Here is a 13,210-nt window from a genome sequence, read left to right as displayed (position 1 = left end):
CAAAGGTCTGATGGATCAAAATTACAGTATCTCAAGCAATTTTCTTCCAATTATAGTTTGAAGGTTAAGCTTATATTTAAACAAAACCAGTATAAGCAAAACACTAAAGGAAAACTTAAGTATCACTTCCAAATAGTCTTAAAAACAAGAAACAAAACAAAACAAAAGCTCAAAAACTTTCGGCAAAAAGTTTCCCTTTCTTGCAACCACTTGGAAGAAATGAGAGTAAAACACAGTTATATGATTATGAAACTTTAATTAGTTGGAACCCATCTAGCCAGACTTTTCAATCATTTGGATTACTTTCTGTCTTTTGTTTATTCCTCTATAAGTACAATTTCTTCAATCTGAAATACAGTTTAACTCTTCTAGAACCATACTTCTTTGTAATAGCCTCAACAATTTAGTACAAAGTTTTAAGAAGCATAGTGCTGTGATGAATAGCATAGTAAGGAAAATTTTCTAAAACATAGGCTTTAACTTCTTAAATTAAGAGATGGGAGAAAGCCTAATTATATGAAAAAAAATTCATCATGCATATATCTGCATGTATGTGGCTAATTACACCATACATACTTTTATTGTACTCCAGGATTGAAGGGTAATCACAAATCCTGTGTAAAATAAATTAGATGACCCTAGCTCCAATTCTCCAGTTCTTCTGAGTGATACTTTATTGTGAAAGTCCATGGCAGGGATTGTTTAAGAGCAGACACGGCCCTTTTACCAAGAGACATCTGATTGTTCATTAAGTCATGAAGTATGATTCTGTAAGCAACTGACCAGCAGTAGGGATATGCAAGAGTCATCTTCACCATGTTTTCCTTAATTTGGTTTTTATGCTCCAGGCCCTGGGATGCAGGCTGGGGCACTGTCTCCACCCCTAGCTCTGGTGCATTCCAACCCTGCTGGGAGATGGGAGCCTGATGCTGGTCTGCAGAAGCTATTGCTGAGGCCAGAATCTCTGCTAAAAGCTGGTTTTGGCTCTAGGTTTTCCAAAAATGTGAGGCATTTTCAAGAATGTGAGGAGGAAAACATTTTAGAAGTCTAACTCAACTGTGGATGTGAGTTAAGTAACCACAGGGGTGGGTTCTAGGGGTTTTTTTGCCATAAGTAAGCTTATCTGCCACAAGCATTTTTGCTGCAAAAACTTTTACCAAATAGTGAATTGGCTGTAAGGCAATTCTACCATAAAAGGTAAAATAACAAAAAATAAATGAGGAACATTAAAAAGGATATAATGAAACACGAGAATAGCGAAATTAAAGACTTTATTGTGAAATGCAAAATATCTGAATGCATTCAAAATGTGTGTAGATTCATGGCAATACTGCGCAATCAACTGACATTATTTTGTGGGTTGTACTTAAGCACTTGTCTTCCAAGTCTTTCGTTCATAGTACTTTATACATTTTTTTGCTTGTTGATTCATCTCTTGTTCAGCATCACACTTTTTCTTTTTTGCTAAAATTTCTTCCTTCATTAAGAGAGGCACCAGGCTTCAAATACTATGTACTAGGGTGCATATTTGTGCCTGAGTGCTTGTGAAAGCCTTCCACACCATTGTATGTTTTTGGCATACTGTCATTTGTCCATTGATAAATGTTCCTAAGTTCTAGGGGAAATGTGGGTTCATGCTATGCCTTCAAGGTCCTTGGCCTCCTTCACCTCCAATGTAGTGTGTTTCAAAATATGAAACCAACTCTTGGGACCAATCATCATCATCTGCCATGATTTTTATATTGTGTATGTCAAAACAAACTGTCAACCAGTTATTTTATTTTTTATGGTAAAGTTGACCTGTGGCCAATGAGTTATGTGGCAAAAATATTTGCAGCAAAGAAGCTTACTGTGAAATACCAGACACACATGGGATGAAGGGCGAGAATCTTTAAGAATGCCAAATGTGGTAAGGATTTCATAAAAGAAGGACTGGATGTTGGAGTCATTCCTACTCCAACTTTACTTTTAAAAGGCATTAGGGGGAGACTGTATAAATGAATGGAATTTTCAGTGGTCTCAGTGAGCAAATTTTTGTTTCAGTTGTTAGGCAAATGTTTGTTTACTCTGGCAAACTCTGTTTCAAAGTTTAATAAAAGTTTACTTCTGAAAATTTCGCCTTTATTAGGAAGATTGTGAGAAAGTCATCAGGATGTTTACTTTGGTAAACATGCTGTGTGTTATGATTATTTTTAATTTTTATTTAATTTTTTTGCATGGGACTGGCAGACGTGAAGATGAGGAGAGTGCTGTGGGATGAAAAAATTTTAAAAAGCCTATCTGACATACCATATCATTAGCAGTGGCTTTTAAATGCCAATGTGACTTTGTGTTATTAACACTTTTTAAGATTCTAATTCTATTATGGTCCTTTGCAGATGGGGATAATGTTATAGTGAGAGAAACCAGTTGTCTTTCTCCAGAGCTATGCTGTGGGGTGGATGAAGGGAGAACTTTCCCTACCTTTAAGACAGATGCTATCACGAAAATAGATTCACAGTCTAGTTGTACTTCAGCTCCAGAATTCAGTTTCTCTTTCAGCTCTCTGCAGGATTTCACATTGGCCGACTGTCTGAAGATGCCTTTTGTGAGGGGTCCTTTTTGGTTAAGAAAGAAAAGCATATCCTATGGGGAACAAGGGGAAAAAAATCAAAATGGCACCTCATGCATAACAAGCAAGGGAACATATATTTGCCCTCTCCAGCTGCCAGAGGCTAGGGTATAACAGGGGGAAGCCCTGAAGGATTGGGGCTAGATGGCCTCCTAGAGATTTAAAGTCAATTTGTTTTTTGCTATCTTTAAATCTCTTTCTCCTATTTATTCTTGTTATATTCAACATCTAAAACACTTTACTTTAAACGCTTGCTTTAATGAGACTGTCTTTTTTCAGTGAACCAACAGTCACTTCAAGGTACCTGTTAACTTGTCTCTCTCCTCCCTAACTACTCTTTCCCCATTATTCTCTAATACGGATTCTTTTCCCCTAATATGGAAATGCTCTTGCCAAATTCACTCTCCACTTGCTTGTCTTTCTTTTTATATGACTTTACATTTTATTCTACTTCCTGTATTTACTTCCTTCTTTTAAAATCAGCCTCCAAAATCATCTCTTCCAGGAAGTTTTCTTCATTCCATTCCATTCCATTCTCTTCAACCTTTCATTTTGCTTTCTTTCTTTCTGTGTGTCCTCTGCTTGCCATGTAGGAAGAGAATAGGTGTTGGAGACGAGCAACCCATGGGATCTGGAACCTAGCTATGACACGTGTTTATTGTGTGACCTTTGGTAAACTCGAGGGTTTTTTTCCCTTTAATTTGTAAAGTAGGAATGATGGTGATGATGATGATGATGATGGTAACTACCCTCTAAATCTGTTGTGACGGATAAGCAATAAAGTGGCTAGACTAGTACAATAGATGCACAATACAGGAAAAGTGCCAGGCATCTAGCATAGTGCTTGGAGGATAGTGGACACTCAATGAATGTTGCTTAACAGTGATCATTTACTATATTAACCAGAGACAATAATACTCAGTGGCTTTTATTTGATCTCTTCTACATACAAAAGATAATTAAATGCCAGCACATGTATCTTTATGCTTAAAGACCTAGAATACAAATATAAGATTTAGTATAGAAATACAAGATTTAGTCTCTGTTGCTAAAGCAATTAAATGAGACTTTCTGAACAATGTAGGGTTCAAGAAAGGCTGTGGGAGAAATGTGAGGGCTAATGTGGATTCTCTTTCTACAAAGGAGATTCTAATTTATCTGAGCAGGTTTATGTGGCTTTTCCCTGAAACCAGTAGACTAGATCATCTCTCCCCATTATGTCTGCCTTATGACTCTGCAATAGCTTAATCAGATTTTTATTCTTTGAAGTAATAATAAAGATTCTCAGCCAGAGCCATGGGTGTCTATAATTTTCCATTTGGGGATAGATTTACCTCCCTGAGCTCTCCTTTCCTAAACCTCCTTTCCTGTTAGTGTTACAGGCCAAAATGAGACTTACCAAGACAGCTTTGGGCAGATTGTCGTTCTCACAGATATTTGGCAGAGAAACCCCAAAGAGCTGTCCTGGCACAGGAGATGTTGGTGACATGGGCAAGTTATCCAGGTGAGTGCTAGAGCCCCGCCAGAAGGCCCAGTTTATGATGGATCTTCTCCTTTTAAATGTCTTCTGACCTGAATCTAAGAAAGAAGTGGGATTATTAGGGAAAATAATTTAATTCACTTAATCTTATTTCTACAGTTCTCATTTTACACTTCGTTCATTACTATGGCTCAGTAGTTTATAAATTAAGGAAGAATCAAACATTTGGGTTATTCACCTAACTATCTTGGAGACATCACTGTGCTATTTAGTTAAGTTCTGGCACTAAATTTTCATAGGTAAAAGAAGGGATCCCTTACTGAACTATAACAAATTAAAGCAAAAGGGTTTCATACCAACACATATCCCATTTTGAAGCAGAGACTAAGCATACAAAGAAAGTTGAAGATTAAATTAGATCACAATTAAATAGTGAGAAAAAGAAAGGAAGGAGAAAAGGAGAGAGGAGAGGAGAAGGGGAAAGAGGAAGAGGAGGAGGTAAACAAAGAGGAAGGAGAAGAATTAGGGGAAGAAGAGTTGTCTCTATTAAGTTGCTCTCTAGAAACAAGAATGCTTTATTATCTGATGTTCCACTCTACTACTGAGGATAGAGATACAGGAAACTAGTGTTCTATATTCCCCCCCTTTTTTCCAACTGCAAAGACTTTCATGTATCTTTTTGGTTCCTGACTTTAAAAAACATGTTTAAGGAAGCATGGATGGATACAAACATAAGTGAGACTTGCCCTTGCCATGGTAAAGTTTACAATCTAATGGGGGAACAAGGCTGGTGATGGGGGGGTGAGGGGAAAGCAAGTATATTAATAAATAAAATGTCATAAGGGGGGAACAAAACATCAAAGGTATTCAGAAGAACAATAAAGCACATCTATCTACCGATTAGGAGTGAGGGAGTGATCCTGGAGTCATGTGCATTTGATGTGAATTTTGAATGAACACGATTTCAATAGGTAGAGGATCTAGCACCACGACTTGCATGAAGTTAACTACTCAATAAATCATTCTCAAACAGTAATTGAACTGAGGAGACACTTAGGTGGTAAAGATAGTATGAACAAAACAGGCAGAAGTAAGAAAGGTCAACAGTGAATCATGATTTTGTGAGATCATAATTCTAAGACATTTTTGATGTCAGCTGTATCTAATTTTAACATGAAAACTGATTGATTTGCACAGAATTTGATACTTAAAAAGACAGCTCATTAAGGTTCCTTTTGGACCTTTCTGCCGTGTGTGTCCTCTGGCCCTCAACACATATGCACAGGTAACAACTATAAACTCTGGACAAAATTAAAGAAAAATATAAAGGCCTACCTGAAGGCACTAAAGAGTAAACAAAAGAAGATAGACAGTGGAGGTAAAAGTCTGATGCTTGGAAGAAGGGAATGGCATGGCACTGGGTAAGTTTCCTATTTTTACAGCTTTCAGCCAGAGGACGGGCCCCAGGGTGTAGGGGTGACTAAAATTGGGAGAGAAATCTGCACTTTTACTGGCTTGAAAAAACTAGAGAATAGAGATGGAGGTAACCAGAGCAGCTGGAAAGTGAGGGGGGGCGAATCCCAGAAAGGAGAAAACTGAATAGTGGGAGCCCCAAACATTGTGTATAAATCCTGCCCAAATCTCTGGCTGATGCCCGAAGCATGCACCTGTGTGGGGCAGATTCAAAACAGCTTGCAGTTAAGGCTAACAGCGCTGAGATTTGAAAGGCCATAACTCCCAGGTGGCGACCACACAGGGTTAGACTCCATTTTCTCTAGGGACAGTGCATGGGATTAGTCAATACACTTCAGCTGTGTGGTCCTGACATGCAACCAAGATGCCAGAGATGACGTTCAGCTACTCAGCACTCCCTGACAATGGAACAATGAAGGAGATGATCTTTTCAGGGAGGACATGATCGGCAGTGTCAAATGCTCATTTCAAACAAGTGTTTTATACTGTTTATTTCCTTAGCGTAACCAACTTAAACCAAATACTAAAAAAGCCAAATCGTGGGAGGATAATCAAATAAGTAACATTTTACTGAAAAGCCTTCAGACCATCATCCACCCTTGGCTTCCTCAGGATACAGTCAGTGCATCATTAATGTGCATACATCCAGGTGTAAAGGTCTTTGGTTCTGCAGTCAGGAGCCCACTTAGACTCCTGGCTCAAACACTAATTTGTGCACTTTACTTACCCTTTTTCTTCAATTTTAAAATGAGAAAATTACCTACACCTCAAAGCCTTATTGAGAGGATTAAATAGGATAGTGTATGAAAAGTGCTACTTTGCTTAGGGCATATAGGTCATAGCAATCTTGATTAAAGCTGCTAAGACACCAATCTCCTCTCCACAAAGAGGACCTCCTCCCCACACCCTTTCTCCATCTGTGTAACAGCCTTCAGGAAGTATGCAGACAGGAAGGAATACCAGACTCTGCTTAACTAAAGCACTTCCTTTCTGCCCTGACACTCCCAACCTCCACCATTTTAAAAAACAGAAAAGGAAACTGAACCTTATTCTTAAACCCAGAAGGGGGTTCCTGTAGGCCAGCAATGTCAATCTGTGCAAATGTTTGTTTAATATGTATCTTTATATATGTTGAGTAGTTGTACTCAGTCTAGTTACCTCACATTTAATCTGGTTTCACTATTTCGAAACCAGATTTATTTGATTTTTTTAGCTTTCACACACTTCTTAGGAAGAATGCTCTATCATAAAGTTATATACCCAGCTATCTGATGAATGTAGACAGAGGATAAAGTAGAAATTGAGTTCTGTACTTTATTATAAATGCTTTCAGCTGCAGCCATGCCTTTTATTACATACAACAGTCAATTTTAGAGTTCATGTTCCCTTTGGGACTGAGAGAAAAAAAAATTCATTAACGTTTACTTTCTTGCAGAGGTTTTAATGCATAGCTCTTACTTTCTAAATGTCAAAGGCTGATGAAAAAACATGCAATTGTTATAAAAAAGATTAGGATGATGTAAATGCAGAGCAAATGAAATTCATGTACATCCAGCTTTCCTAAACAATTCTGGCAAGATTCAAGCTAGAGTTTCTTCATGCTTAAATTATGGAACTGAATATTAAAAATTGTAATTCTTAAAAGTCTGTGCTTATAGATTATTAAAGAGTAATAAATAACCACAACAAAAACCCCTTAATTAGAAATTTTAGCAAGATGGTGATGTAGGAAGATCTTGAACTCACCTCCTTCCATGGATACACTGTATCAACAGCTATATATGGAACAATTTCCTCTGAATAACCCCTCAAAACTGGCGGAGAGACCCTGTTACATTGGGCAAATGAGAAGGAAACTACATCCTGTTACATTGGGCAAATGAGAAGGAAACTACATCCAAGTGGGTAGGAAAGGCTGAGACACTAGCTCACCATAAACCCCACCCCTCGTGCAATGACCCATAGTCAGGAAGAAACTCAAAACCCAGAGCTTCCCCAGAAGGAGTGAAGGGTTCATACCCCACATAGGTCACCCCAACTTTTAAGATCTGGCATCTGAGGGATGAGCCCCCAAAACATCTCACTTTGAAGGCCAACATGTCTCATGCCATGAGACATGCCATGAGACATGTGGGGCTTTGTGGAACTGAGGGAGGGTTCCTTTTTTTAAATTTTTAAAATTTATTTTATTTTTGGCTGCACTGGGTCTTTGTTGCTGTGCGCAGGCTTTTCTCTAGCTGTGGAGAGTGGGGGCTACTGCTGTGCGTGGGCTTCTCACTGCAGTGGCTTCTCTTGTTGCGGAGCATGGGCTCTAGGTGCACGGGCTCAGTAGTTGTGGCTCGTGGGCTCTAGAGCACAGGCTCAGTAGTTGTGGTGCATGGGCTTAGCTGCTCTGTGGCATGTGGGATCTTCCTGGTCTAGGGCTTGAACCTGTGTCCCCTGCACTGGCAGGTGGATTCTTAACCACTGCACCACCAGCGAAGCCCTGAGGGAGGGTTCTTAAACGGCTTACGCCCAGGATCATCCACCCCAGAGCTCAGTCCACAAGCAGCCCTTTGAAAAGCACCCAGACTTCATGTGAAAGAGATTCATTTACTAATTTTAAAGCATTGGTCTAAGGGGCAGGGGTCTGCTGGGATACTCCCCAGGACAGAGGCTGGTGGACACTATCTTCCTACTCTCCTCTGCACTGTTAAAGCCTGCAGGCACCATCTTTTCCCCCCCCTTTTGATGGGTATCATCTTTTACTTTTTCTTCTTTCTTTCCTTTTCCTCCCGTCCTCTTTTTCTTTCTCTTCTTTTCCTTTTTTCAGTGGATGCCACCTTTGTACTCCCCCTCTGCCCCGCTTCAGCTAGTGGGCACCATTTTTGTGCTTTCCCTCTGCCGTGCTGCAGAGTATCTCTATCTCCTGGAGGGCAGGCTCTACACACCTCTGGAGCACTGGTTTTTACATTTGGTGACACAGTTTTTGCAGCTGTCACCCAGGGAATGCCCCTTGATCGCCTGACCAGGGGGGCTTGCATTCCTGGGTCCCACAGGACTGTAACAATTATAGAGACAGTTCTTAGAAGACTACCATCCCTAGGATATTGCACAGACAGCAGACTGAAACACACCCCCAGTCTTTTTGTAAAAGTGGCCTATTTGCTCATCCAGGAACTTCAGCCCTGGGGGCAGGCTTCAGGTTTGGCACACACCTAGAGGTTATGGAGGTGCTCTCAAAGAAGGTACCCAGGGGACACCATCTTTTCACTTCCCTATGCATGACTACAGAACAGGGGTATCTCCCAGAAAGGAGTTTATACACCCACTTGGAGTCCTAATTTTTGTGACTGCTGCCAGAGGACACCTCCAGATGGCTTGGCTCTGGGGGCCAGCATGCTTATGCTTGCAGTCCAAGAGGACTGCATATATTTTCATTCTTGAAAAGCTGCTGCCTGAGGACCTGGTTTCCAATCAGCCTGAATAAAAGGTACTGACTGAGCTCTCTCCCCTTTGGGACACTGACTAATCTTGGTACATCCTCATCTACTGGGAGCTATTAAAAATAAAATAGGCTGCTTGGACAATTACAAAGGGTTGAGAGAAAACCAAGAGCTAGGGCAGGGTTGAATGAAAAGGTTCATCTCTTACTCAAGGACAATGGTTCAAGACTGGAAGAGGTGGTTGTTTCATGTAATGCATAGAAACCAATATAGAATCAAGCAAAATGAAGAAATAGAGAAATATGTTCTAAATGAAAGAACAAGATAAAAGCTCAGGAAAAAAGCGAAGTGGAGATAAGTAATTTACCTAATAAAAATTTCCAGCAATGGTCATAAAAATGCTCACTGAACTTGGGAGAAGAATGGATGAACACAGTGAGAACTTCAACAGAGATAGAAAATATAAGAAAGTTCCAAACAGAAGTCACAGAACTAAAGAATAACTGAATTGAAAAATACCCGGGGGGAAGGGTCAACAACAGATTGATGAAGCAGAAGAAATGATCAGTGAACCTGAGACAGGGCAAAGAAACTCATCCAATCAGAGAAGCAAAAAGAAAAAAGAATGAAAAAAAGTGAAGATAGCTTAAATGCGACAACATCAAGTGCATTAAACATCACATTATAGGGGTCCCAGAAAAAGAAAAAAGAGAAAGGGGAAGAAAACTTATTTGAAGAAATAATGGCTGAAAAGTGTTCTAACTTGGGGAAACAGAAATTCAGACCTAGGAAGCCCAGAGCGTTCGAAATAGATGAACCCAGAAATCTATACTAAGACACATTATAATTAAAATGTCAAAAGGTAAAGACAAGGAGAGAATCTTAAAAGCTACAAGAGAAAAACAACTTATTATGTATAAGGGAAACCCCATTAGACTATCAGCAGATTTTTCAGCAGAAATGTTAAAGGACAGAAGGAAATGGCACAATATATTCCAAGTGCTGAAAGACAAAAATTTCCAACCAAGAATACTCTATCTAGCAAAGTTATCATTCAGAATTGAAGGAGAGATAGAGGTTTCCAGACCAGCAAAAGCTAAAGGAGTTCATCACCACTAAACCGGCCTTATAAGAGATGTTAAAGGCACTTTTTTAAGCTGAAAAGAAAGGGTGCTAATTAATAATATATAAAAGTATAAATCTCACTGGTAAAGATAAATATATGGTAAAGGTAGTGAATTACTTATAAAGCTAATATGAAGGTTAAAAGACAGAAATAGTAAAAAATAACTACAATATTTAAGTAAGGGTATACAAGATAAAAAGATGTAAAATGTGACATCAGAAAACAAAATGTTGGGGGAGGATAAATATGTAGAGCTTTACAATGTGTTCAAACTTAAGTTGGTATCAACATAAAAATAATGTTACAAATGTAAGTTGTTACATGTAAGCTTCATGGTAACCAACAAGCAAAAACCTAAAGTAGATACATAATAACAAAGGAACCTAAGCATATCACTAAAGTTATCAAACCACAAAGGAGGAAAGCAAGAGGAGAAGAAGTGAACAGAGGAACGACAAAACAGCCAGAAAACAACAGAAATGGCAATAACATATCTATCAATAATTACTTTAAATATAAGTGGAGTAATTTCTCCAATCAAAAGACAGAGAGGGACTGAAAGGATAAAAAAACAAGACTCATCTACATGCTGCCTACAAGAGACTCACTTCAGACCTAAGAACATTCACAGACTGAAAATGAAGGGATGGGAAAAGATATTTCATGAAAATGGAAACCAAAAGAAAGCTGGAGTAGCTATACTTATATCAGACAAAATAAACTTTAAAACAAAGACTGTAATAACAGACAAAGAAGGGTATTACATAATGATGTTAATCCAACAACAGGATATAACGTTTGAAGATATTTATGCACCCAATGTAGGAGCACCTAAACATATAAAGCAAATGTTAACAGACCTAAAGGTAGAAATAAACAGCAATAAATAATAGTAGGGGACTTTGATAACCCATTTACATAAATGGATAGATCATTCAGACAGAAAACAGTAAGAAAACATCGGCCTTAAATGACAAGTTAAATCAGATGAACTTAAGGTATACATACACACATGCAAAACATTCCATCCAAAAGCAATAGAACATACATTTTTCTCAAGTGCACATGGAACATTCTCCAGGATAGATCATATGTTAGCCCACAAAACAAGTCTTAACAAATTTAAGAAGGCTGAAAGCATATCAAACATTTCTTCTAACCACAATGGTATGAAACTAGAAATCAATTACATGAGAAAACTGGAATATTCACAAATATGTGGAGATTAAACAACATGCTACCGTTATGGGTACAACATGCTACTATGGGTCAAAGAAAGAATCAAAAGTGAAATAGAAAAATACCTTGAGACAAGTGAAAATATTATATACAAAACTTATGGATGCAGCAGAAGTTCTAAGAGAGAAGTTCATATCAATAAATGCCTACTTCAAGAAACAAAAAAACTCAAGTATACAACTTAACTTTACATCTCAAGGAACTAAAAGAACAAACTAAGCCCAAAGTTACTAGAAGGAAGGAAATAACAAATATTAGAGCAGCAGTAAATGAAATAGAGACTAAAAGACAGTAGAAGAGATCAATGAAACTAAGAGCTGGTTCTTTGAAAAAATGAACAAAATTGATAAACTTTTAGCCAGACTCAATAAGAAAGAGCTAAAATAAATAAAATCAGAAATAAAAGAGATGTTACAACTGATACCACAGAAATATACAGGATCATAAGAGACTACTACGAACAATTATATGCCAACAAATTGGACAACCTAGAAGAAATGGATAAATTCTTAGAAACATACAAACTTCCAAGACTGAATATGAAGACATAGAAAATCTGAACAGATTGATTATTGATAAGGAGACTGAATCAGTAATTTATAAACGCCCTATAAACAAAAGTCCAGGACCTGACAGCTTCACTGGTAAATTCTACCAAACATTCAAAGAAGAATTAATACCAATGCTTCTCGAAGTCTTCCAAAAAACAGATTCCAAAGTCATTTTACAAGGCCAGCATTACTCTGAAACCAAACCAGACAAAGAAACCACAAGAAAAGAAAATTATAGGCCAATATCTCTGATGAACATATAGGCAAAAATTCTCAACAGAATATCATCAAACTGAATTCAACAATACATTAAAAGAATCATATGTCATGATCAAGTTGGATTTATTCTAGAGATACAAGGATGGTTCATATTCTGCAAATCAATCAACATGATACACTGCATTAACAAAAAAGAAGATAAAAATCATATAATCATTTCAATAGATAAAGAAAACACTTAACAAAATTCAACATTCATTTATGATTAAAAACTCTCAAGACAGTGGGAATAGAGGAAATGTAACTCAACATAATAAAGTTCATATATGACAGCTAACATCATACTCAATGGTGAAAAGTCAAAAGCTTTTCCTCTAAGATCAGAAACAAGACAAGGATGCCCACTCTCACCATTTTTATTCAACATAGTATTGGAAGTCCTAGCCAAAACAAGTAGGCAAGAAAAAGAAATAAAAGGTATCCAAATTGGAAAGGAAAAAGTAAAACTGTCACTATTCGCAGATGACATAATACTATATACAGAAAACTCTAAAGACTTCACCAAAAAAACTTTTAGAACTGCTAAATGAATTCAGTCAATTTGCAAGATATAAGATCAATATATAGATATCTGTTGTGTTTCTATACACTGATAACAAACTATCAGAAAGAGAATTTAAGAAAATAAGCCCATTTATAATTACACCAAAAAGAATAAAATACCTAGGAATAAATTTAACCAAGAAGCTGAAAGACCTGTTCACTGAAAACTATAAGGCACTGATGAAAGAAACTGAAGAAGACACAAATAAATGGAAAGACATTCCACGCTCATGGATTGGAAGAATTAATATTGTTAAGATCTCCATACTATTCAAAGCAGTCGATAGACTCAGTGCAATCCCTATCAAAATTCCAATGGCAGTTTTCACAGTAATAGAACAATTCTAAAATTTGTATAGAACCACAAAAGACCCCAAACAGACAAAGTGGTCTTGAGAAGGAAGAACAAAGCTGGAGGCATCATGCTTCCTAATTTCAAACTATATTATAAAGCTATAGTGATCAAAACAGTATGATATTGGC

General features: G+C 37.6%; 1 protein-coding gene across 1 annotated transcript in view; it reads right to left on the bottom strand.

The window, feature by feature from the left end:
- ARHGAP20 (Rho GTPase activating protein 20) overlaps window positions 1-13,210 on the bottom strand; it is a 148,972-nt gene that overhangs the window by 11,554 nt on the left and 124,208 nt on the right. The window contains exons 10-11 of the mRNA XM_065882256.1: window positions 4,011-4,189; window positions 2,464-2,625 (exon numbers count right to left, since the gene is read on the bottom strand). Coding sequence (XP_065738328.1) covers window positions 2,464-2,625; window positions 4,011-4,189 — 341 coding nt within the window. The remainder of the gene's footprint in view (window positions 1-2,463; window positions 2,626-4,010; window positions 4,190-13,210) is intronic.

The sequence above is a fragment of the Phocoena phocoena genome, chromosome 8 (genome assembly GCF_963924675.1).
Source record: "Phocoena phocoena chromosome 8, mPhoPho1.1, whole genome shotgun sequence".
In the NCBI taxonomy this organism is placed as follows: domain Eukaryota; kingdom Metazoa; phylum Chordata; class Mammalia; order Artiodactyla; family Phocoenidae; genus Phocoena; species Phocoena phocoena.
Note: the sequence above shows the minus strand (reverse complement) of the source record. Positions and strands in the feature narration are given on the sequence as shown.